The sequence below is a fragment of the Tursiops truncatus genome, chromosome 8 (genome assembly GCF_011762595.2).
Source record: "Tursiops truncatus isolate mTurTru1 chromosome 8, mTurTru1.mat.Y, whole genome shotgun sequence".
Taxonomy (NCBI): Eukaryota; Metazoa; Chordata; class Mammalia; order Artiodactyla; family Delphinidae; genus Tursiops; species Tursiops truncatus.
This window is the reverse complement of record NC_047041.1, coordinates 47900907-47928121: the sequence shown is the minus strand read 5'-3', so window position 1 is coordinate 47928121 and position 27215 is coordinate 47900907. Positions and strand designations below refer to the sequence as shown.

General features: G+C 39.5%; 1 protein-coding gene across 2 annotated transcripts in view; it reads right to left on the bottom strand.

Annotated features, from left to right (window-relative positions):
- Positions 1–27215, bottom strand: part of DLG2 (discs large MAGUK scaffold protein 2) — a 2041254-nt gene that overhangs the window by 468578 nt on the left and 1545461 nt on the right. For both annotated transcript variants that reach the window (XM_073808350.1, XM_019948680.3), the window contains one exon: positions 19616–19771. In XM_073808350.1, the coding sequence (XP_073664451.1) occupies positions 19616–19771 (156 nt within the window). The remainder of the gene's footprint in view (positions 1–19615; positions 19772–27215) is intronic.

The window sequence follows — 27215 nt, the reverse complement described above, 5'->3', positions numbered from 1 at the left end:
AGTTTAGTAATAAACGCAACAGAGTAAGTCAACTGAGTGAAGTGGAATGCAGGCTACATTGAGAAGTTGGATTGAAAAGGTGTCGAACCTACAGAATTGCAGCTGTTGAGCATTGCAATGGACGTTTGAGAACTTAATGTGCGTTGCAAAAGGGCACACACGCTATGCTGTCACACAAGAAGAGGAGTCTGGTTCTAAGGCAGAAGAATTTTAGAGTTGTCAAAGTGACACACCACCACCTCAAAGCTGACAACTCTGGAACTAAGAAAATGTTTGGTTAATAGTTAGCCAGTGTTTTCACTAAGGTTTAACTTTTCTACTACTGAAGGGGTTAAAGTCCTATGAGATATTAACATCAAGTCAACAGGTCCTGGAAACATCATGGGGAACTTGTTTTCTTTGTTGTTTCAATTTGTGCTACCAAAAAATCGTTCAGGAGAAAAGTACAATGATTTTAACTTAAAGCAAAAATCTGGTTTTCATACAGATACTTAGATAATACACTTCAGTTGCTGTTGATCTGCTGGCTGGCTATCATTGCAGCAGTGATTACTGACAAAACATTGAATATTTGAGTCCCTACTATGTGCTTACCACTATTCTAGGGTTTGGGAAATATTAAAATATTAATATCAAGGGCCTCTATATTCAAGAAGTATACAATATAGTTAGTGAGACAAGGCTACAGAATGAATGATTTGTGAATAACACAAGACAATCTTTAATCAAGTGATGGTAATTTGACCTACAGTGGGGAAAACATGATATAACTTCAGAGAAGGCATATAGGTGGGAGTTTTCAGGGAAGGATTCATGGAAGTGGTAAATATCTGAGCTAGATTTTGGTATGAGTAGAATCTGGAAAATCAGAGAAGGATGGAGAAGGCCCAGTTTAGGATGGGCAGAGGTACAGAAAAAAGGAGCAAGGGAATGAAAGTGACACCAGAGAAACCTGCCTGAATTGAGAGTTGATTAATGATAATTCAAAACAAATATGCAGGCTTAGTGTTAAAAAAAAAGAATTCTCTTATAATTCTATATTGATTTTACCATGGTTATTTTTTCTCCAGGTTACAGCTTTCTACTAGCAGAATTAAGAGGCTAAACCTATAATTTTCTACCCTCAGCACCTTGTCTTAGATTGAATGTTTTTGTGAACTAAGGTTTTTCTCTTTCATTTTTTTTTTAATATGTGGGATTTTTCCTTTGTATTTCAGACCAGCTCCTCTGTATACACAGTATTAATGGGTGACATTTAAGAATGCTGGTTTTACAGCACAATTATCCACTCCATGTGTTACTGCTGGCCTCTGTTGCCACTGTAATTCTCAAGTCTACTTTCCAACATGTGAACCTCATAATGTTTAATAATATAGAGCTATTAAATCACTTTACTTTTCTATCTAGAAGGATAAAGCCACAAAAAAAATGTTCTCTCATAAGGCCAGCATTGTGTAATGAATCAACTAAAATACCAAAGGATGAACTTAGAGCAAAACATCTTAGAGAACAAAAGGGAAAAGCAAAAGGTTTCTTTGGGCTGTACAATTATAATATGTGTTTCCTTATTTTGGGCTTTAAAAGTTTTATAGAGAACTTGTTAATTTCTACCCCAAAGGTTATCATATGAGCAGTTTAGAGCACTGGAAAGAATTATAAAAATAGCAACAAATAAAGCACAAAAGCAAAAATGACAATCATATTTTGCATTCATATAATGTCACTTGCTGGGGGGCTGACAACAGATCAAGGCAATTATGTATCACAGCTATACTAAAAAAAAAAAATTGGAAAAATGAAAACCGTCATTTAACTATGTGAATTTGTTTTTCTTTTTTCTTTTCGGCCATGCCACATGGCATGTGGGATCATAGCTCCCTGACCAGGGATCGAACCTGCACTCCCTGCAGTGGAAGCGTAGAGTCTTAACCGCTGGACCACCAAGGAAGTCCCTAACTATGTGAATTTTACTTTGTTAGACTGAGAGATGTGAAAAGTTGTCAATGACATATCACAAAACCCAAAAAGGTATATTAAAGTAACCTTATTGATGATGACTTATATGTACGGCAATTACCAGATTTATGACTGAGTCGTTGTATTTAAGATCTATCTTATTTAGGCATTCAATGTGTCTGGCTTATGGACTACAAAGCCTAGCTCTAAGGGCTTTTGGAAAGGGAGAATCCACAGTCAAAACTGTAGGCCAGAACCAACCAGATGTCCAACCACAGTGCTTACCAAAGGTTGTGGACGGGAGTACCGAACAAAGGCACAACAAAGAGAGTGCTCCCTGATTTGAGAGGGTGGGTGTTTGGGAGCTGTGTCAACAGCACACAGTGACAAGAGCAATTTAAATAAATACACAATTCTGGAGACAAACCCACCTCTTAATTTTTCAAATTAAGGCTATGAATACAATAGCTACTATCTATTATCACCATAATTTCATAAAATAAAATATATTTGACACTGAAGTTAGAAGGAGATCATAATCTCAGGAAGGATTCTTCCTAAGGAAGGACAGAGGGCAATCTAACATTGATGTATGTATATGTATCTTGCAAAGTTCTTCTTTTCCTTCATTTTGCCCCAGACCAGTAGAAGTTAGGCCGTGAACCATCACCAGTCTATGAACTTGAATTTGGGAAAACACTGACTTAAAGCACACCCAGAAGTGCTGGAATTATGTAGAATAGAATGTTTTATAGTATGTCTGTGGCTTTGTCAATGGTTGGGGTATAGCTTAACAAGGCAATTTAAATAGTGGAAAGAATAAGATAGGATAGGTTATATTCAAGAAAGACCTCTCTATTTCATTTCAAATTAAGTGTAATCACTGACCCCCCATTAGTTAATATCTTGCAGACTTCTGAGCATCACTTTGTGTATATGTGTGTGTGTGTGTGTGTACATTCCGTAACTTCTCTCCCTTTTTTTTTTTTTCTTTTTGCGGTACGCGGGCCTCTCACTGTTGTGGCTTCTCCCGCTGCGGAGCACAGGCTCCGGACGCGCAGGCTCAGCGGCCATGGCTCGCGGGCCCAGCGGCTCCGCGGCATGTGGGATCTTCCCAGACCGGGGCACGAACCCGTATCCCCTGCATCGCCAGGCGGACTCTCAACCACTGCGCCACCAGGGAAGCCCTTCTTTCCCATTTTAATCATGCTAATAAATTCCTTCTTGATATCCTCTCAGCATATGCCCTCTATTACAGCACCTATTCTATGGGATTCTAATTGTTTTCCTTCTGCTGTGGTCTCTTCTATTAGAATGAGTCCCTTTGGGAAAGGGCTACATCTAATTTGTCTTTGTATTCCCAATGCAGAGCACAGTCTCTGTCACAGGCTCACTAAGTATAGAGGTCACTACATATTTATTGGAATAAATAAATTTATAATAATTTAAATAATTCTTATTGTCTTTAAAAAAATCATTAATATTTGTCAGGTACATTGCTGGGCACCAGGGATAGAGGAAATGATTACAACACAGTTCCCAAGCTCAAGAGGTTCAGTGTAGTTGATGAGATAGATACGGCAATCAAATAACAATAATAATACAGTAGGCTAAGTTCTATAACTTTAGAAGGATGGATGAGGGCCCCCCTCCCAGGCTGAAAGCATCAGGGAGGGGTTTCTATTGGTACCCCAGAAGTCGCACTACCTGGGCTTACTAGCAGTTATCTAGGTGAAGAGATCTGTGAGTGGGGGCTGGCACTGAGACGGACGAGTAGATTCTATGTCGACTTGTTCAGAGAGGAGGCATTTAAGAATGGGGGCTTCCCTGGTGGCGCAGTGGTTGGGCGTCCGCCTACTGGTGCAGGGGATGCGGGTTCGTGCCCCGGTCCGGGAGGATCCCGCGTGCCGCGGAGCGGCTGGGCCCGTGGGCCATGGCCGCTGGGCCTGTGCGTCTGGAGCAGGTGCTCCGCGACAGGGGAGGCCATAGGCAGTGAGAGGCCCGCGTACCGCAAAAAAAAAAAAAAAAAAAAAGGGAGACGCAGGAGCAAAAACTTGTAAGTAAGGGACACAGTGTTTTTCCCTGAGAACTACAAGGAGAACTGCTTTGAATGAAAGGCAGGTGATGGCGGGAGGGCAGAGGATTAGTTAGGGCAGAGACAAAATCAGATGCGTATTTTAGAAGGCTCTATGTGTGCTATAATGTGAAGAATGAATTGAAGGTACGTAGAGCTTTTGGTAGAGAGCAGTTGGTAAGTGTTTCAGATGGACGATGATTCTAGCTGAATCTAGGGGGGATATAATGTGGAAAGACTGCAGAGGAATTATTCCAGAGATGTTAAAGACATATGGATTGGTAGGACACTTAGATATCAACTTAAGGTGAATCAGTAGAAGGAAGCTGGGAAAACGTCTTAGTGTCATAACCTGTACATAACCAGTACATGGAAATGCTAAGCTTACTGTGTGGCAGGCATTTTTCACATATAAATTCAATCCTCATAAAGACTCTGTGAGATGGATACTTTTATTATTTCCATATTATGGATAAGGAAATGAAGGCACAGAGAGATCACACAGGTACTTAAGAAGTAGAGCTGGAATTTGAACCCAAGCACATGCTCCCAAATACTAAACCATACTATTATTGGTCATTAAGACAGTGGATATAACCGGAGACAACAATCTGAAAGGTAAGATGATGAGTGTGCTTTCTGATGTGTCTTAGGGCATTTGAGGAAAGATGTCCAGTAGGAATCTACATGTATGAGTCTGGAGTCAAGGAAAGATCTGGTTGCAGATATAGAGATGGGAGACATAAGCACATAGCTGGGAACCAAATCCGGGGACATGGATGCCTTCTACTAGGGAGGGTGTGCAGAGGAGAAAGAGAAGGCATCACTGAGTGAAATGGACAAAAGGGATGAGGAGAAGAGGAGATGTCTAAGGAGATGGGGAAGAGAAACTCGAAGTTGCAAGGAGAATCATGAGCCTAGAAGAGGGATTATGGAAGTTAAAAAAAAAAAAGGTTTCAGGAAGGTGCAAGCAACAGAGGCAAGTGTACAGAAAGATAAAATTTGATAAAGACTAAGAAGTTTCCACTGAATTTAGGAGCAAAGACTCTTGGTGACTTTGGTGAAAACAATTTCAGTGGAGAGCTCGGGGTGGCTCTGAAGAGTGAACAGGAGAAAAGGAAGAGAGAGAGTGTAGACAATTTTTCTAGTTGGGAAGGAGAGTTTTAAGGATTATTTTTATATAATGGGATGGCGATTGTTGTATAATAAAAGCAAATGGAACTGGATTTAAAGCTCAGCTCTGCCAGCTATTAGTTTTCTCAGTAAAGTAAGGATAAATATATCTACTTTATAGATGTATTATGAGGAGTAGTGATTATGTTTGTAGAACACCTAACAAAAAGTTGGTACTTAGTGAATGAGAGCTAGTCTTATTAAAAATAGGAAAATCTGAAGACCTCTAAATCCTCGGAATAATTAACTATTTGAATAATCTGTCAGAGAGTAGAAAAATCATCTAGGTTTTTAAATCAGTTTTTAAAATTATTTTTATCTGAATATTTTATGTCATAAGGACATAATCTTAGCTTTGTTGCTATATGAATTATTTAACTTTTAAATAGAAAATTTTTACAGCATTACTGAGTTATAATTCATATACCATAAATTCACTCATTTAAAGTATATCATTCAGTGGCTTTTAGTACATTAACAGAGTTGTGCAATCATCATTAAAATCTCATTTTAAAAGATTTTCAAAACCCCCCCCCCCCGAAGGAATCCCATACCCATCATCAATCACTCTCAATTCCCGCCACCTCCCTATCTAGCCCTAGGCATTCACTAATTTACTTTCTGGCTCTATAGATTTGCCTATTGTGGACACTTCATATAAATGGAATCATATAATATGTGGTCCTTGGTGACTGGCTTTTTTCACTCAGCATGTTTTTCAAGGTTCTTACATGCTGTAGCATGTATTAGTACTTCATTCCTTTTCCTGGCTGAGTAATATTACATCGTATGGATATACCACATGCTATTTATCCATTTATCAGTTGATGGATACTTGGATTATTTCCACCTTTTGGCTATTATGAATAATGCTACTATGAACATTTGTATACGTCTTGTATGGAGATATGTTTTCATTTTTCTTGGGTTTAGGTCTACCAGAGGAATTGCTGAGGCTAAATGGGGGATTCTTTTTTTTTTTTTTTTTTCGGTACGTGGGCCTCTCACTGTTGTGGCCTCTCCCGTTACGGAGCACAGGCTCCGGACGCGCAGGCTCAGTGGCCATGACTCACGGGCCCAGCCACTCCGCGGCATGTGGGATCTTCCCGGACCTGGGCACGAACCCGTGTCCCCTGCATTGGCAGGCGGACTCTCAACCACTGCGCCACCAGGGAAGCCCCTAAATGGGGGATTCTTAAATTTAGTTTTTACTAACAAAACTTAAACATACTTATTATGAACAATTAAAATAATTAAAAATTGTATAAAGTAAAGGATAATTTCTTTCCCTCATCAAATCATACTCATCTGAGGTAAACACTGCTATCCTGAAGTAACATTTCTGTTTCCTTCCAGGCTTAGTCTATGATATGTAACCTTTCTGAGCATGAAACATTCTAAAAGATTGTGTTTAGTTTAAATTACTAACTGGCATGGGAGAAAATGCACTGGCACCTGACATCTCTGACCCCAGTCTTATATCTGCCACAGTCCTATGACTGTGTGATCTTGGTTAAGTTTCTTAATTTTGCTGGACTTATTTTCTCAATTTTTAAAAGAAGTGTTGGGATGCAATCTTCTCTAACCCTTTCTGATCAAGCATTCTCTGATTAAATGATACTTAGGGCCCTCTGGATATACGATTAGCTTTAGGCTTATTTGCAACACGTATTTCTTTCTGTTCCTTTTCCTTTATAGTTGGAACTTTTTCTTTGTAGAATGAACATTAGAGGAAGGGAATGGCAATTACCCTCACCTTGCCAAGCACTGACATTTACTTAGCATGCTGAGCAAACTTACAGAGTGACTGGTGCTGCAAATCAAGTCCTTTTGCATGTCTTAATCTGTTCCTTTTCAATCTTCTAAGTTTGTTGAATTGATTTTTGTTTTATTACCCTTCACAGTGTCAGTCAGAGTTGCTGAGAGGTTTGCTTGCTCTGGACCTTGATCCCACCTTTGAAAGCCTAGCAGTGCACATTACAATGACCTAACCCTCTAAGACATGTTGGAGGAATCCACGTATGACGTGACTTCTCCAGAGCATCTGGCATTGACACATGTAGAATACAAATAAAACAGACTTTAACAAAAAGTAGACATCACCTGTTACAACGCCCAGTAGATAGGATGAAGAAAATCTGTTTCTGTGGCCTAACTCAGAAATCTCAGGGAAAACAGTACGTATCACCTTCTCCCAAGATAATAAGGGTGAACTATGGCCCATAGAGAAGGATTCCTCTCAAATACCTACTCTTCCATGCACTGCCTTCAGCCAGGAGAAGAGCTTCCACTAAATGTAAACCCACCCTTTGGGCTGTGAGTCACTGTTTCAGGTGGACACCTACCATTTGTCATTCCATTGAGTGTCACTGTGTGCTCATGTGTCACATGGACAACATACAGCATTGTTCCTACCCATAAAGAGGTGACAGAGAGTCACCCTGTTTTCATTTATACAGAATTATTACTAGTGGAAAATTTGCAAATAGACTTGGTTTGTTCTTGACGTTCACTATTCCCCTGGGTATTATGGGATGGAAGTGCACGAAGAACTAAAGATTGTTTGCCGGCTCCCTCAGTAGCTAACTTTGGACCTAAAAAGAAAAAAGGAAGGGTCTAAATATTGTGACAACTTAAGATGGCAGACATGGGGTTAGAAAGCGCCTGAATCTTGAGTGAATTCAGCAAGTGTCAATTTCCACTTGCTGACCTAAGGAAACAGAGGGGGGTCTCGTGACATTCCGTGAGAGAGGTCTCATTGAGGGGTACAGCAAGAACACGGGATACATTAGGAGGCCTTTTAGAGAGAAGGGAGAGAAGAAACCGACAGTACATGCCCAGATGAGGATTCAGGAAAGGCAACTTGCATTGTGGAGCCGTGATTTATAGGAAGTCTTTGACCAAAGATTACTAGGAACTCTTGACCAATTGGATGCCAGTAGCTGCCTGAAGCATCATTGGACAAGCCATCCACCCACCCCAACCTGATTTCCCACAGTCACTATCCCCATCCCTCCTGTTGTAATTTCTTTTAACTTCAGGGTTTTAAAAAGTAGATCATCTTCTGAGAAAGGATTGATGCTCTGGAAAATGAATATTAAAGTTGCTCAACAAAGAAAAGTCTGTCTGTCTTTTTTGTTTCTCTGCTGGGAAAGAGTCTGGATTAGAAGCTGTTTTTATGGGTCACAAGGATCCCAGAGGAAAAGGCTCCAACATGAAAATCAGGACAAGGAATCTGGCTGGGACAGAAACAGAGCTGCTATGGAAGATGGCAAGAAAAACAGGGAAGGCAACAGTCCCTGCCTGAGGGCAAAAGCCCCAGGTGACAAGAGGTCCCACGTGGTACCTGTCAAGAGGCAGAAGCGTGGATCTCAGTGTTGTAACACAAGATGCCCAGTTGTAGAGCACCGGTAGAGGGTAGAAATGAAAGGCTTCTCATCTCGCCCCTGCCAGACACTGCCCAGCTCCTAGAAGTCTGGCCTCGGTGTGGAGCACCAGTGTGGACAGCAGTGGAAAAGTAGATGTACATCTGAAATGACATCATTCTAAGGGGTTGGGACAGTGACAAAGGTGAGAAGACTAAGTGATTTGTCATAAGTGAGGGGCATCCTATGGGGAAATAATGGGAAAGGTTGCCTTGTAAGAGTGTGGAAATGGTTGTTCAGGACAACGCATGAGTCACCAAGGGCCCTGCAAAGAAGGAAGGGAGAGTCTCAGAATTCCAGCAATTATACTGGTGGACATCTGGTCAGAGACTTTTGTTTTTACTCACAGCCCCTTTCCTCATGCCCAGTGTAGCCTAAGGCCCCCCTACAAGGAACATAGATTCCAGTGCTAGCAAGACAGTAAGAATTTATCCAGTAGCTTATCATATGAGAGTGGGGAGAGCTGGAAGGAAACCTGGTCTGTCACTTGACCTTCAGATTTCACATGAAAAAGGTCTGAACGCCTAGAAACCGATGAACACAAACCTATAAATATAGTATCTAGGAGAAAGCAGAATGGATCCAGAATAAATAAGGCTGAAAGCTAAGTAAAATTCACATATATTTGAAAAATACAATCTGTAATAATTATTTTTTACATTACCAATGGCTGTCAATTATATGCACAAAATAAACCCTCTGGGCCCAGTGGTCCCTAAACCTCCTGAGACTAGTGTTTGACCTTGCCTGGACTGTGTATCCCCAGAAGTACTAACCGTATAATAGGCATTTAATACATATTTGTGGGCTGAGTGGCAGTTTCCTCATCTGGAGCATATCAAGTTTGACTAAATTGTTTCTAGGGTGTCTTCCATCTCTGAACTTGTATTAGCCTCTAGTTATTTTTAAACCTATAGGGTTGACAGAGTGATATCCTCATAATGATGCCAGAGGCATAAGAAAGGAAGCAGAACATTAGAATAAATTTGAGAGAGATGGAAATAACAAAGAGAAATAGATTCTCATCCCCGTCTTCAGTCTGGGCCAATCCATTCTGTTAGGCAGGTTGTTCAAGAGAACGCTTGACCAAGGGAATGAGCTAGGGCTGAAACCCAATCTGAACTCCTTTTACATGTCACACTGGGGCCCTGTACATTTTGTCCTTCATCCAGAAGGGGAGCATTTCGGGATTTCCCTGGTGGTACAGTGGTTAAGAGTCCACCTGCCAGTGCAGGGGACATGGGTTTGATCTCTGGTATGGGAAGATCCCACATGCTGTGGAGCAACTAAGCCCGTGGACCACAACTACTGAAGCCCACGCGCCTAGAGTCCATGCTCCACAACAAGAGAAGCCACCACAATGAGAAGCCCGCGCACTGCAACGAAGAGTAGCCCCCGCGCACCGCAACTAGGGAAAGCCCGCACGCAGCAACGAAGAGCCAACGCAGAAGGGGAGCATTTCTTAAATTTAGACAAAGGCTCTAGCTGGGTTAGCTAAGCCCAGTAGACCCTCCCCCCACTTAAAGCGAACCATAAAATTCCTCTTTACTTTCTAATGTACTCACTTTCTCTGGAATATAGTGATCTTAGGTTTTAGTATTCAGTGTGGAACACACATCCCTGCTGACTTTAAAAACCTTGTTCAAGGGATCCTTTAAACTTCATATGAGCTTAAGGTCTACAGAACTGAATTAAAGAGTGGAAATGGAAGACTTACCTTCTCTGCATTGAGAGGTAAATTTTGATCCTTTAATGAAAACAAAATTCTGCATTCTGAAATATTTAGATCTCTGTATAAATATAAGCAGTCTTGCACAGCCCTTCCTCCTATACTGCCAACCCTAGCATTCATCTCCCTTTACAATTCACTGGACTCACCATCAGGCTAGGAATGAAAACAGCCTCTCGTAATTGTCCTTTAATAAAAATTCATTCCCACCTCAGCCTGAGGTATCTACTTAGGGGGTCATAATATGTCATTTTACACACACACACACACACACACATATAAATAGCTAACATTAACAGGGAAGTTCATACTTATCAGGCACTGCTCTTCACACTTTACGTATCACTTCATTAAATCCTTACAGCAACCCATGAAATGGATACCACGATTATTGCTATCGTACAGATTAAGGATAGAGAAGCTCAGAGTGGTTGTCAACTGCTCAAGTTTACATAATTAGGGATTTGTGGAGGCAAGATTCAAACCCTAACACTTTGATTCCAGAGTCTAGATTCTTAACCATATATTCATTATCTATCCATCCACCTATCTATTAAAATTTGACTATTGTTAAATGATGTATCCTTTTTTTTTCTCAGAATTTAATGCTTGAGGAGTATTATGTGTGATGAGAATAACATTCAATAAATATTTACTGAGCACATGTGAAAAGAACAGATTCTGGTGCCAGCCTGCTAGATTCAAATCCTATCCTAATCCTAAGTGACCTTAGGTCACTTAACCTCTCCAGACCTCAGTTTCTTCACTTGCAAAATGGGGATAATGATAACACATGCCTTCTTGGATTGCTGTGTGGATTAATGAGCTAATTTGTAGAAAGTGCAGCCTGGCAGGTAATAAGATTATATAAGTGACAGTGATTGTTTTCTTCTCCTCCTTCCGCTTCATCACCATCATCACCACTATTACTGTTAGGACTACATGCCAGAAATCATTTTTGGCACAGGGAATCCAACAGTAAATAAAACAGCAAAACCCTCGCTCTAATGAAATTAATAGTCTAAGTATGTCCTGATATATTGTTTCAACAATCTCACCCCATTGTTTCCATTTGTTAGTTAAATACGTAACCATAGTTTTCTATAAAATTGGAATAATCATACCTACCCCAGAGACTGTCATGAGGATAAAATTAGTTAGTACATATAAAAGTTTGGAAAAGTGCCTGGCATATAAAAGCGCTCAGTACACTTAGCAGTTTTAATTTGTATCTATGCTGTGGGTGTTATGGTTTAATGTTACTGTCTTGATTCTTTCTGAGTTCCTATAATTGGTTGCTTTAGTGATTTTGCATAGCATTTTCTCACAGCTACTTTGCCTCCATAAAGAAATGCTTTTGAAATTATGCTTATTCTTCAGTTTCTTACTGCTGCCCAATAATACAATGATTTACTAAAGTAGATACAAAGATTGCTCCCAAAACAAAAAGAATGTACTAAAACTGAGGGAAAATATCCATAACGTCTCAGGTAGATAAGTAATCTGGCTTTTTAGAAACAGCAAGTCGAGTCAGTTTAGATTGTTGCATCACAGAGAGTTATTTGAATGTCTCAGAACAGGAATTTTGGAATAAGATCAATCTGGGTGCATTTCCCAGCTCTCCTGAGACTCCCTCTCTGGACCTACTAGGGTTGTTGTGAAGAGTAATGGAGAGTTTTAGGAAGAGGGTAAGTACCCTGGCCTGCCTTCCTCCTTTACACTATATGATGTAATTTGAAATGTGCTTTAAAAAAAATTCTTGAAATCTTAATGAAAGAATACCTCCTCCCTAATATAAGAACAAAAGTGAAGGGAAACAGTAAATGGCATGTTTTTTAAGAAGGATCTACATAGAAAATGCATTACTTTTAAAGCAAGGGGTGTTTCTTTCGGTGTGAATCCTTGCATATATCACACTGCACAGAGAAGAGGCTGTAAAACGGAATGTGGCAAGAGCCGCCTCTGTGACTCTGTGGGAGTCATTAATCTCTCCTTAGTTTGCTTAATTCCAGTTGGGTTTAGTGATCACCTACTTCAAAAAGGCAGCGAAGGCCTTTGAAGAAGAAGCTGCTGCAGAAACTCCGGAAGGAGTCGGGCTTTAGGAGCCATGCCCGGAGGGTTTCCTCTCCTGGTTTTAATTAAAAATGAAATTAAGAACGCTTTCAAATTATCTCAGCCTTTTAAGGGCATAAGAAGGTCAATGATTTGTTAAGCATCTTCTTTCTTCTTTTAATGGTGCATTTCCCAGATTACGTCGTGTGAACAAGGCTTGAATTGCTTTCAGGATCCACAGATTTGTGGCACTGTGGACATAAGACGTGGGGGCCTGAGTGAGAAGCTGCGGTGAGTGCGAGAGGGATTAAGGCTCCCTGAGAGCAGGCGCCTGGCCGTGGGAAAGCCCTGGCTGGAGTCCTGGCTCTTCCGTTTGCTACATCAAAACTCACCCTCTACAGAGTTGTCGCGATTGTTAGAAACAAGAAGGTGCATACGGAAAGTGCCTGGCTACTAATCTGTGCTCTAGCTGTCATTTTGTCTACGTTCCTAAAAAGGTACGTGCGGTCTAGAAATACTGCTATGTGAGTAGATTAAAAAAAGAAAATTATACATGCGTGAAGTCGCACGTGGCTTTAGAAATATGCCACCTTTTACGGGGAGACTATACATGCAATGATAAAAGGGAAAATATATGACTTTGCCTGTGGTGACAAGGATGCTGCCACTAAGAATGACAGAAGAAATTAGCATCCACAGCTTCCTTTTGGCCCCTGGGGATATACCTGTGTTGGTAAATATTCTTCACCTGATTTGTGATAACACCAAAAATAAATATGCATGAGCTCAAGGCTTTAAAACAGAATAAGCATATGAAAACAATTAATAATGACTAATGGAGGTAGTGCCTAGACGAAAATTCACTTGCTCCATTTCCCCGGATCCTCACAACAACCCTAAGAGGAGAATAGCACAGCTATGATTAATTTCCCCCTTTTCTGGTGAGTTAATGCCCAGAAGAAGGCCTCAAACCTAGACAGTCTGGACACAATCCCTGGCTCCTCTACAACATCAGGTTGCCTTCATTTCAAACAAGAGACCTCCTCATATACTTTGCCTCCCTTTCCTTCCACTGAGTTTCCCTCTACAGAGTTTTATGTTTAAATATACTTATTGTGGACAACAGTGCCCCCTGTCTCCAAGGGGAGATGATGCAATCACCATCTCATGAATACTCCAAGCCAGAAAAGTCTTCCCCTTGAATCAGTCAATCACTAAGTACCACCCAATCTATTTGATAATTAATTCTGTATCTATTTGTATCTCTCCATCGCCATAGCTTCAGTTTAGTTCTTCATGATTTCAACCCTACTCGATATGCTAACTAGTCTCCCTGCCTTCCAACTCTTCTCACACAGCAGACAGAGTGATCTTTCTAAAAACACAAGTTGAATTATGTCTTTGCTCAGCATTCAAACTCCTCGCTGCTTACAGGATGAAGTTCAAAATCTTCAGCTTGGCAAGGAACACCCTCTATGAACTGTAGCTGCCTGCAGCTCCAATTTTATCACCCACCCAATAACCCTTAGCCACACAGAACTACTGGTTGTTCCAGAGTGCCCTGTGCTTGTACACATCATGAGGCTTAACTCTGTGCTATTCCTTTTACCTGCAACATACTGCTTCCCTCATCTGACCGATGAGCTCAGTGTCTTTGAGACAACTTTAAGAAAAGCAGAGGCTGAGTTAGATGATTCCTCCTCTGTTTACCTTTAGAGACTCACGTGTACTTTTAGGATAGCATTATTATGTCTAGAAGTTATATTTGATTTTGGGTTTATAGACTTTGAGACAGTTAAAACATTAATAGATACATTTTCTAATATTTTATAAGAAGAGAACACTTGCCAAAGACAGGCCACCATAACTTTGCCATATGGCTGAAATCTTGTAAGAGAAAGATCTTGCTCTGTGTTCCCAAACTAGGAATGGCTTGAGGCTGCCAACTTTGATTTCTACACAAGGAGTGAATTATAGACATGGATTCTGAGCCCTGTAGAAAATTGTTAGAAACTAATCTAGCAGATGGACCTATGAAAAGATAAGGTTAAGTTTCCTAGTCAGAATGGTTCTTCTAAATGACTATAACATAAGGTGTGAGTGGGGAAGATTCCTGTGTATATGTGTAAGTTCACACCTTCGCAGAAGGGACAGTCTGAGTGCATGTTTGCTCCCATCAGTACCTCTTATAATAGTCTTCTTTTAGTTACCTAGAGACTAAGTACACTGGAGAAACCAAGGGCCTTTAGCAGATATACATCAGAATGCACAGTAATGAATTCTCCACTTACATGTTGAACTGCTTAAGGGGAAGGACCGTGTCTTATTCACCTTTAAATCCCTAGCATCCAGGTTAATCTCTGGTGACCTAGTAGAAGTCCCATGAATACATCTCTTCAAGGAGTAAAGATGTTTTATGATCACCTAATACTTCAGAGTCCATTTCCTATCCCAAATCTGCCCACATATTTTAATTAGCCTTCATCTGGTTTATCTCAGTCTCTGTTTATCAACGACAAAACAATAATTAGGACCAATTATGTAAAAGGACAAATGAAAATATGCCGTATGTCGAGAAAACAGGCAAGAATATGATTTTCCTTGCCCCAGGAATATTAAAAGCTGAATAACTTACCATTTTCCCAAAGTAGAAAAACCAACTACAACATCAAAAACTACATCTTTTTTTTTTTTTTCTTAAAGAAAAAGATATACTGGATAAGCAGGAGCCTCACAGCAATCCCATTTGTTTTTCATAGAGCTCCAAATTTTAGTTTTATTCCAAGCTCTGCCCATTTCTTGCTTTTGCAAGATCTGAAAAGTCAATTACTCTAAACATAATCTGCAGCCTTAGGAGCTGACACTTTGCCAAGTAATTTAAAATGCTTTGCTAAGGAAAACTTATAACTTCTCTGTTTTCTTTTACATGATGTTATAGAAGTAAATTGTGTATACAATTAATCCATCCCTGAATATTTGCTATCAGTTCAAAGAGCTGAGAACTTGGGTATTCAAAAGGCAGAGAATACAGACGACTGACTCCCTGCTTTTGCTGACTTGCCTCCATTTTTATGAATGCTAATTAGAGATTAACTGGTACACAGGGAAGCGTGGTTCACGGGCTAACTTTCACAGAACTAGCTTACATCATCATCTGAGACTGTAATTACTATATCAATATGGGCATACTTCTGAAATAGACTGGGGAATTTCTCAAATGCCCTGAAAAATATATATTAGCACATATTGCAACTTAAAGATTAGGCATTTCTTCAAAATTTTTGGTTGGCCTCTTCAATTTACATATTTGTAAAAGGTTGTCCTTAGTATAATATTTTGCACTTTGTCAGTGCTTGATAAATCTCGATTGAATGAATTGATATTTTCTTATAATATTCTTTGTAGGGCAGAAGATCCCTAAATACTTTTATTTTACCATGAGCAGAAGTAAGACGTGGGCCCATGAAGACAATGGATTGGGTTCCTCATCATTAACAGAGTTGGATAAGGGCTTGTCTATCTAACTCTCAGTTCTCACCTACCTCTGATATTCTTTAAGTTATTCAAGGTCACAGTGGAAAAAGCAAGTGATGGTGTCATAAATGGAACTAGAATCTTTGAACTTGTCCCCTGAATTACTGGCTGTATTTCAAGAAACATCTGCTCAGAGAGGTATTTCCCATTGGAGAGGAAGTAAATAATCTCTGAAAGGAATTGCCCAATCTTCATGAAGAGCTGAGAGCTACCTAATCAATCTGTAATGTAGACACTGACCGTCAAGAAAATTGAAGGTGAAAGTGAAATACACAAAATTAGTTCTAGTTTGTTATTTGTTTCCATGCATGGATTCATTCATTCATGGAGGTAAAAAAAATGGGTAAAGCACAGCTTGAGCCATGACCTGTTCCTGAAACAGGTATCTGTTTGCTTGTCTTCAGATCTTATTTCCACGTTAATTAGGCACGCAGTAATTCTCAGCTCCTGCTGTGCCAGCACTGGGCTAAGTGTTAGCGGTGAACAAAATAGACAACGTTTCACTCATTGACCTTGCAGCACAGAGCGTGAGATAGGCATTTGGTTTAAAAATCACATAAATGTACAATTATAAATTGCTTGAGTCATATGGGAAAAAAGAGAGAGAGAGAATAGAGTAGAGGACCTGATTTCCTTTTTCAAGGAGCTTCTCTGTGGAAGTACAAGTTAAACTTAGACCTAAGATGACCAGAAGTCAATCAGGCAAAGTGTAGGAAGGGCTTTTCAGTTTGAGGAATGAGCATGTGTGAAGCGCTTGAGACAGGAAGAGATTCAGTGCATTTTGTGAAGAAAAGGAAGGCTGGTGTGAACAGTGTGTTCAGCAAAGGGAAGAGTGACATGAGATGTTTAAGAGGCAGGCAGCGGCTTGATCATGCACAGCCTGGATGCCATGTTAATGACTTTGCATTTTATCCTAATGCAAAGGAGAGAGAGCGATCTGATCTGTATTTTTAACAGATCACTTTGGCTGCACTGAGACTAAAAGAGGAGGACAAAAGTGGAAGGGGTGAGACCAATTAGGAGACTATTATAGGTGGAAGATGATGGAGGCTTGGATTAAAGCGGTGGAAAAACAAGTAGAGGAGAATTAATAGATTTGAGATATATTTCAGAGGTAGAATCAACAGGACTTGAAGACAGACTGAATGATGGGTGTGAGGGAAAACAAAGTGCGACGTGTGATTTTCAAGTTTTGGCTTGGGCAGTGGAGTAAATATATGTGCCATTTACTGAGTTGGACAAGTGTGGAAGGGGAACAAAGTGGGGGAGAAATCAAGAATTTCAGTATCAGTGTATTGGTGGCAATGCCACTAAAACGGGTGTGTCTGTGTGTGTGTGACATTTTTCTAGAAATAAATATGAAAAAGTATGGAAAAGGAAAGGAAAGAATAGGGAAAAGGATAGGGACAGAATGAGAATAAATAGAAAATAGAATTCCCAAAGGGAAGATGAAGGGTGAGGGTGGGGACTAGTGCATATCAGGACTGCTGAGGGTGTGTAATACGAAAAACACATATTCAACATTATACTGCAATTTTTAAAAAAAAATTGGGGGAAAAAACCCTGTGGTTTTCATAATACAGATTACAGAAAGTAAATGGAGAAGAATCATATCTGGTGGGTCCATACAAAAGGTAGATTCTGTCATCCACTTATTGGTGAGTTTTTAGGAAGGGATACATCACAATCCCCAGTGGGAGGCAAGGAATGTAATTCTTGTGTTCATCAAAAAAGAACACGGGTTAAAAAAAAAAAAAAGATTCATTGACACTGAGCCAGATGAAGGGAGATGAGCAGGCAGGATAAAAATAGAGAAAGGAAAGACAAAGAGAAATGGGTGGAGAATTTTTCCAGCAAGCAAAGACGTCTGGGCCGTCATGCCTATGCCTATGCAGGTGCTAGTGGTCACCTGGGTTTGAATCCCAGCCCTGCCACTTACTGGTGGCTGATCGTGGGCATGTCAGGTAACTTCTCAAGCCCCGACTTTTGTATTTGTAAAGCAAAGATAATGATAACATCTACCTCATAAGGTGATTGTCAGGGTTAGGAGAAATAATTTGTAAGAAGTGCTCAACAACACGCCTGGCACACAGGAAGAGCTCAATAAATGTTAGCTGCCTTTATGTAGCTGACTATTTATAGATGCATAATTACTAGAAAGTCGTTATTGTAGGTGTGTGTGTTCCTTCTCCCTTCCCTATGGCTATGGTGACTTTGCCCTCTTAGCTTCAAAATTGTATTGTTCACTGTACCAAGAAAAAGTTTTTATAATTTGTTAAAAGTATAGGAGGATTTAATTAATATTTATAAAGAATTTTAAAACAAGCAAAGCTATTAGGCTTTACCTGTTGCAAATTAGTGAAAATGCCCCAGCTGATTACATAGCCAAAACTATGTTTCTCATCTATTTCTAGAAATGTTAGATATAACTTAAAATTACTGAACTCCCCTAGAGAGGCAAATAATTGACTTCTAAACTTATTCTTTGAAAATCTCCAAAGACAGATGATGTTCTAAGGAGACCCTCTTCACTATGAATCACTCTAAAATCTGTATTTTCTCAGTCCTAATAATATTATGAAGACATATGAAGATATTCTGTCTGAAAACATAACAATATAAGCACCCCATTACATGTAGAAACATCACAGTTGAGATCTCCCCACTTTAAACTAAATTGGAACTACCTTACGGAACATTGTATTCTCTTTTTCTTTCTCTCTCTCTGACTGCTACAGGAAGATAGGGTTTTATTATCTGTCATACATATGCTTTAGAATTATAATGCAGAATTATGTCCAACCTTCAGACTTAGAACAGTTTGTTTACAAATTGTGGAAAAACTCAAAACATTCTAAGATCAAATCTGGACTCCACAGCTATTGGCAATATCATACTGAGGGAACTGCCTTAACTTCTCTGAACTTCAGTTTTCTTATATAAAATGGGAGTAACTAAATAAGATAACAGATGTTAACATACTGTAAAGGTGAAGATTATGTTCTTTGTGGTTAGTTAGAACCAACTAGTTCTGTAGTTTTGGATGAGTTGTTTAATACCTCAAGGAGTCAGTTAAATGGTGGTATTAATTTAATAATTTAGTTAAAATATTAAACGGCAGTAATAGTATCTACTTCTTAGGCTGTTATGCATGGAGCACAGTATTATTATTCAAAATGTATTAATCAAAAATGTATTCAGTAAATGTTCTCTTTCATCCTTCTGTATGAGGAAAATAGTGCTAATTAAATTTCAGAATTAATTCTTCTGGAAAAATATAATACCTTATTAAAAATGCATGGGGAGGGAGACGCAAGCGGGAAGAGATATGGGAATATATGTATATACATAACTGATTCATTTTGTTGTGAAGCTGAAACTAACATACCATTGTAAAGCAATTATACTCCAATAAAGATGTTAAAAAAAAAATGCATGGGAATCAAGAACATTTAGAGCGTCATGTGATCATGTGTAAGTGCTCTGTGATCACACTAGAAAGAAAAAGTCAATGTTCTTAATTTCTCCCATTGCCCCAAGGAAGCAGAACATCTTTCCACCCTGAGGAAGATGTAGAGTGCAAGAGAAGTAAGCAGAGGTGGATTCTACCCATTCATCCTTTTGGAAGCACATGCAATTTGAGAAGATGAAGTGAGGAAGTGCATGCAGTACCTGGTCATCTCAGAGTCAGGGAGCAGGCCTAGGTGGTAGTGGGGGTAGGGAGCTGAGAGAAGGAAGCTTTTGTCACACTCAACAGGGGAATAGTGCCTGGGAGAAGCAGGCTTATCGCACAGTTTGTTCACAGTGCTGTAAACAGGTTCCGGAGGCCTGGTGATACAAGAGGCAGACAAAGAGATGCATGGTTAGCACACACGCTAAACAACTGTGCAACTAGCAGCATTTCACCATACTCCAAAGTGAACAACCCAGACAATGCCCTGGGCTTCATCAGGCCTGAGTTAAGAGTCTCTTCAGGAAACAGGTTCTCAGCTCAGGAATTAGAACTTTGGCTGACATGTGGCAGGACTAAAACCCATGTGTCAGATACCTCAGTAGAGTTATAATCATCCTTTAAATGCTATATCCTTTTGGATAAGCCAGTCTGAAATGCCAGACTTTGGGATTCTCTGGTATGGCTCCTTCTTAAACTTGAATCTCATCTTTTTTTTTTTCTTTTCTTAATTTTATTTATATTTTTATACAGCAGGTTCTTATTAGTTATCCATTTTATACATATTGGTGTATACATGTCAATCCCAATCTCCCAATTCATCACACACACACACACACCCCACTTTCCCCCCTTGTTGAATCTCATCTTAAATGTGAACTTCAGAGACCATCCCCGACCACTTTGGCCGGGACACCCTGTTACTTTTCACAGCACCTATTCATACTTCATAATATTTTTTCTCGGCATGAAATAATTTTTTTGTTTATTTTAAATTTTTATTGTCACTCTCACTACACCATAAATTCTATGAGGAGAGAGACTACGTTTATTTTGTTAACCACTTAAAATACAGTCTGGCACACAGTACATATTCTATTAACTATTTGTTGACTGTATGTATGAATGAATAAATGAATACAACTTCCCACATTTATATTGCGTTTTTTTTTTTTTTTTTTTGGTGCCTTGAGGGGGTTGGTCTTACCCAGGAATCTAATAGGTTATATGACCTGAGTGGTTCCTCCATATATTTATTCAGAGTTTGTCCCCCAATAATTGACTTCAGAAAGTTTTCTACAAAGAGGATAATCATTTTAGCAAAATTTCTATTAAGTGAATTCATCTAGGGATACTGTAACATTATCTAAAATAGCAACATTGTTACAGCTGCTATTTACAAACATGCATAGTATGACTGGGTAAACTTTTCTACAATTTTTGGTCACAGATCCATGTAAAAACAAAGTCCTTGGTTATTAAAACAGTTTTTTCACAACTCTATTCGCCACTTTTTAAACACATGGTCTGCAATTACTACCAATACCTTTCCAATAAGGTAAGAATGGAAAGATCGGAACTTAAATGGAAGTACTACTGGCAGTCTGGGCCATGGACCCAGGAAGGGTAGGCTTAGCCGGGAAGGTAAGGAGCGTGTCAGGAAACCAGGCGATACCCATGAGGTCATACCCAGGGGAGGCAGATAGCGCCCCTAAGGGCCACAAGACACCAGAGGCCATGTTGGTGGCCACGTGCCTGAACAAAGGCACAGGAAGCGTAGGTGGTGAACTCAGTGAGGGCACAGTCTGTGTTTCTGTAGCCCTAGCCCCCAACATGGCCTCTAATGTATAACAGGTGCTCAGTCAATGCTTCCTGAACTGACTGAGGATGGAGAACAGGGAAGAAAGGAGGATAAACAAAGCATTAAAAACAAACTACCTAGTTTATAATATTACTGTGGCCAATCATGGCTTAGACATACTGTCTAGAGACTTGGATTCTTCTCTAACACAAAGCTTTCCACCACATGGAAAGAGATTCCTTGATCTGTTTATTTTGTATAACACAGTAGAAGGGCTGAGGAGTAGGCAGGAGGAATCTGGAGGCCTATTTTGTCCCCCAGAATAACTATCTCAGTGGTAAAATGAAGTACTTTGGCTTGTTCTATCCCAGTGGCTAACCCTGTAACATTTACAAGAAGAATTAAAGGTTTTTAAAATAAAAGAGCCAGACTTTTTTCTTACATTAGGGAATCTATTCTTAGGGAAGACAAGTGCTCTATTTTTAAAAAAATCTAGTAAGCTTGTAAATTTCTGTTTATCAATGATACACACACATAATTTATAATGGTAAACACCAGCCCTTAAAAAAGGCAGCTGCAAAATCATTCTTAAAAAGTTTTTTGTTTTTAAATCAGTTTTTATAAGTAATTCACACTGTGGGAAGTAATGTAAAAGGAAAGATACTTTTAGTTAGCCACTGAAACACATCTTTTAAAATAGTCAGATTGACTATTGTTTGATTTGGGGGGAGGGGGTCTGTTTTTGCTTTGTTGATATACTCAGCTTTATGAAGATTAATGTACATTTCCCATAGTTTTAGAGACAGAAAGACTCATGATTCTGGTTAAAGTTGCCTTGGGAGATCACAGTCTTATTTGTACCTAAAATGTGTTGTCTACACAAAAATTCAGCTTGGAAAAAGCTTTGTATTAATAGGCTGCATAAATATGAATTAAATAAGAAATGAAGAGGCATGCATGAGCTCTATGGGAATGATTCTGGGTAGGTGATCACAAGAGGATCTGCTTTTATTCTCCAATTTTTCCACGCTGAAACAGAGCCACTGTGGCAGAGATGGCTGGATTGCTTCCCAAACATTAATTTTTCCTATTTCTTATTTCTTATCCTTTTTTCTTATTAATAGATAGCAACTTTTTCATTGGGCACTTTTCCTGTAATAAAGACTTTATTTCTCAGCCTTGTAGATGGATGTGGTTGTGGGATTCCTGAGATGGCTGCTTAAAGGGAAGCTACTTTAGCTGAGACCCCTGCAATTGTATTCTCTCCCACGTCCTCCCTCTGCTGACCTGGAACCCAGATATGATGGTTGGAGCTTCAACAATCACACTGGACCATGAAGCAACCTTGAGAATGAAGGCAAACGATACAGATTGTAGAGCATAATTGTAGAGCTTGTGTCACTGATGACATGGAGTGATACTATACCAACTCTGGACTACCTACTCTGGATATCTTCTTTGTATAAAAATAAACTATCTTGTTTAAGCGAGTGTAATTTTTTGTTTTATAAATAGGACTTAATATTAACTGATATACTCCCACAAAATGTAAGACTGATCATCTAATACAAAGAAATAACTACAGATAGGGCCTACCATAAGGTACTAATACACTTAACTCTATCAGAAGTCCAAATAACACTTTCTTTGTACAGAGAAAAATTTAAAGAATGTTATTTTCTGACTATATAATTTAGAACCCCTGGCTATTTAGAGAACCCACTGAATCTTTATTAAAAAAAATACATATATAAAATGGTAGCTGAAGTGGCCATCGACGGATGAATGGATAAAGAAGATGTGGCACATATGTTACATCAGTGGAATATTACTCAGCCATAAAAAGAAATGAAATTGAGTTATTTGTAGTGAGGTGGATGGACCTAGAGTCTGTCATACAGAGTGAAGTAAGTCAGAAAGAGAAAAACAAATATTGTATGCTAACACATATATATGGAATCTGAAAAAAAAAATGGTTCTGAAGAACCTAGGGGCAGGACAGGACAGGAATAAAGACGAAGATGTAGAGAATGGACTTGAGGACATGGGGAGGGGGAAGGGTAAGCTGGGACGAAGTGAGAGAGTGCTATGGACTTATATACACTACCAAATGTAAAATAGATAGCTAGTGGGAAGCAGCCGCATAGCACAGGGAGATCAGCTCAGTGCTTTGTGACCCCCTAGAGGGGTGGGATAGGGAGGGTGGGAGGGAGACACAAGAGGGAGGAGATATGGGGATATATGTATATGTATAGCTGATGTGCTTTGTTATAAAGCAGAAATTAACACACCACTGTAAAGCAATTATACTCCAATAAAGATGTTAAAAAAAAAATGGTAGCTGATCTAAACTGCCAGCCCAGGGCCTAAGAATAAAGGAATCAATGACTTCCTTGAGGCCATAGAACATTGTCATGGTGATGTCATTTCAGTAACATTGCACTTTCTGCCTAAAGAGCTTATTCAATTTTCTCAGTCAGTCCACAGACCAAGAAAATGATGTTACCAATTTTCTTCTAGTCTTCTTACCTTGGTAGCACTATATTTTGAGACAAATTATCAGAATCAAAGCTGGCTAATACATACATACCTTAAGAAAAAAAAATCCTACCTGTATTGTACTCATCTAAATTAGGGAAAACGTTTTAGTCTCTGAACTCTACAATAAATTCCAGACAAAAAAAAAAAAAAAAAAAAAATGAGGTCCAGCACACCATTCAGTGCTGAACTTGTGAGCCTTTTACCTATATTTTTTGGAACCATTTTATGACCATAATATTATTTCACAACTCACATATTTAGAAGATTTGGTGTTTGGCGCAGGCTTAAATATCTTGGATTTTAGAAAGTCACTTCCAGATTGTTTCATAGTGGATTGATTCTTTGCCTAAGCTTAATTACTCTTGATTCAAAGTTTTATCAAAGTCAATCAAAAGAGATACAGCTACTCGTATTGCAGGCTTATTTTTACCTATCACTCAGCTTTGATTCCTTTTCTGTTTTTTTGCATGTTATTTTGTACAGTCACTGGCTGAAGAGTAGACATATCAAATCCAGTTTCTTTTCTTGATTGTGAGAACACTTGATATCTCAGAAGATGGGTAGATGAAAAAACACCAAAACATGACAAAACACTTGACAGGCTTGACCAAGACTTCTTGAAACACTGACAAAGTCCTCATGCAACCAAACAACTAAATTAAAAATATCAGCGAGAATCTCCTTTTACGTGACATAAAAATGGGGTTCACATTTGAAGGTTTCTGTCTGCTAGCTTTATTACAGTCCTAGAATTCTATTATGTGTTACGTACTATACCAGCCACAGTAAAATATCCAGTAACTACTACTACTGTCTGAACATAGGAAATGGCACATAGTAGGTACTTTAGAAATGTCTCTTGGAATGAATGGATGGAGATGTATATCTATAGGTATAGATATAGATTTTTTTATAAACATTCTCCACTGAGAGAAATGAAGAAAGACTTCTGGCATTTTCAAGAAGCCCTAAGTTATTCTGAATCGCCTAACTAGGTTTAAAATTTTTAGACCATCATTAACTACAGGTTAGATGGCGGAAGGACAGAAACCCCAAAATTGTCAGGAACTGACAGGTATTTTTCTTTTTAAAAAATTTTTTAATGATCTCAAATTACTTCTTTATTTCAATACTAGGAACTGACAGCTTTAAATACTTGGTGTGCACAGTTTATCAACTCTCAGAGGGATGGGCTTCATGTATGTGCAAGTCTGGCCACAGCAATGCCTGCTCTCACTTCCTGTGAGAGTCACCCCACAAGCTCGGGGCCCCTCAGAGGCTTCTCAGCCTTGAGTTCCATAAAGCCTAATGCCAGCAGACAGCATCCTTAGTATTTCCCTGCAGTTATATGCTCTGTGACCTCTCTGCCAGACAGACAAGAAACGCCAACTTATGAGCTGTCACGGGGATCTGGGTGGCAAGAACAGATGTCACCATCACTTCCAATGTATTCAGTAAAGAAGTGTCACAGGGAAAGCCAGACACAATTGAAAGGGCCTGTTTATCCCACTGCAAACCTCCAGAGTAGCCTAGGTCAGAAGGTAATGAATATGGAAATCCAATCCAAGGTACCTATTGGCTCTCTTCATTTTGTGGATGCCCCCAGAAGGGGGGAAAGGTAGTTAGAGATATTAGTGTAATCTCTAAGTGAATTTATAAACAAATCATTTATCTTGCTGTCCACTTATCAGGGGCCATGGATAAATGGCTTTGTAGTCTCCCGTGCTGAGCCATCAGCATTTATTTGCATATCTATGGGTTTATAATTGCAGGCTCTTATAGCATATAATTAGCACACCCTGGCCCTTGGTGATCTTTCTTTTCTCGGAACACCATTAGCGCTTGCTATTTGTCTGCTTTCTGGGGGCAGTTTCAATTGCTAGTCCACAATGCTGGTGTATTAGAGGCAGGTGCTTCACCTAACCCTATTCTAAGGAAAATTACCTTGCCTGCAACTGCTCCTTCCCATTTGCTCCACTTGACTTCAACCCAACTCAGTCCCCTCCCTAGCCAAAGCTGCTTGGACCAGGACTGGACCCCTGACTCTGCAACCATGGCTTGTACGGTAGTGCTCAAAAAAGTCAACGCCAATTATGGAAAGTGAATAAAGGAGCAGGAAATAATTGTAAACTGGTAGCAGAAGGGAAAGATGCAGACAGGTATAGGGTAGCTGTAGCTGTGCCCATTAATTATGGAGCACCAAGTTTTGTTGTGCAAAGTATCTAGCAGTTTCTTGAATCCAAAATAACGGTCTAGGTTCATTTTTTAAGGGGGCTATTAAGGTTCATGCTACTGAACTTCTCTGCTGGTTCCCATATGACATCAGTTGTATAATGAAAATCAACTATCACATCCTACCATATTTCCTTACTGGAGCTTAGGTCAGATCTTTTGTTTGCAATCAAAAGAGTGAAAATGAAACAGGTACTTTGTTTTCATTGTCCTTTTCAGATCACCTCAATTAGACTATGCCACTCAAAAATAAAAGACAAATGCTTGAACCTGAGACCAATACCATGCTGATCCTGTCTTTAAAATTTTGTTCACTTTGCATTACTTTTATTTTCTAAAATACTGTATTAAAATATTATTATCTAAATTACTGAGTTTTCTGGTACCCCCCTTAAATGTTGCACTTGACCTGTGTGTTTCACTTGCCACACCCTAACTCCCAGCCCTGTACCAGAGACGAGTTAAATACAGTGATGATGATGACAGTGATGGTGATTGTAAATACTCATCTGTATGACACCTGAAGATAGGAGGTCAAAGGAAGGTACAGGAAGAGTGACTCACTTTACTGAGTCTTCCATGTCTCCATTAAAGGTACTGCTCTCAAAGTCCTCAGGCCATCTCAGGCAGGGTTTTCACCTCATTCTACTGTCATATTTGGTGCACTGGGCTCTTTCCTTCTCTAGACTATTAGCTCATAGAGGATCAGGACCAAATCTCATCTATCTTTGTTTCCCCATAGCTTCCATGAGCATAAGAAGGTATGAATGAAGCACTGTCATAGAAAAGGACTAGAGCTGTAATAAAAAAAACATGATCAGTACTTTTAATTCTCTCTTCCTGACCTAGAACTAAAAGGAAGAGCCTAAAATTGCAGTAGGAAGGATTTGGGTTATGTATTTGTACGCCTTTGACCATAAATCTCTCTGTCATATAGACTGAGATGGATAAATCTGTATTCCATTCAGTTTCTCCAACCCTCATCCTGCTGTGACCTTCCTTGGCTGCCCTAAATGGGCAGGGAGCATCCAGCCCCATGCACTACCTTAGCAGGACATAGACCCAAACTGCCTTAATGGTGGCAGTTGGTTGGCCGAGGGCTTGGATGCCTAAGCATCTAGAACACTGCCTGATGTAATTTGGAGAAAAAGATGTTTAAACCTTAAGAGCGTGCCTCAGACTCTTCTTTATAAATAATACATTGCTTTTTGAGCAAAGGATTTGGAGAAGGAAGCATAAGAGCATTG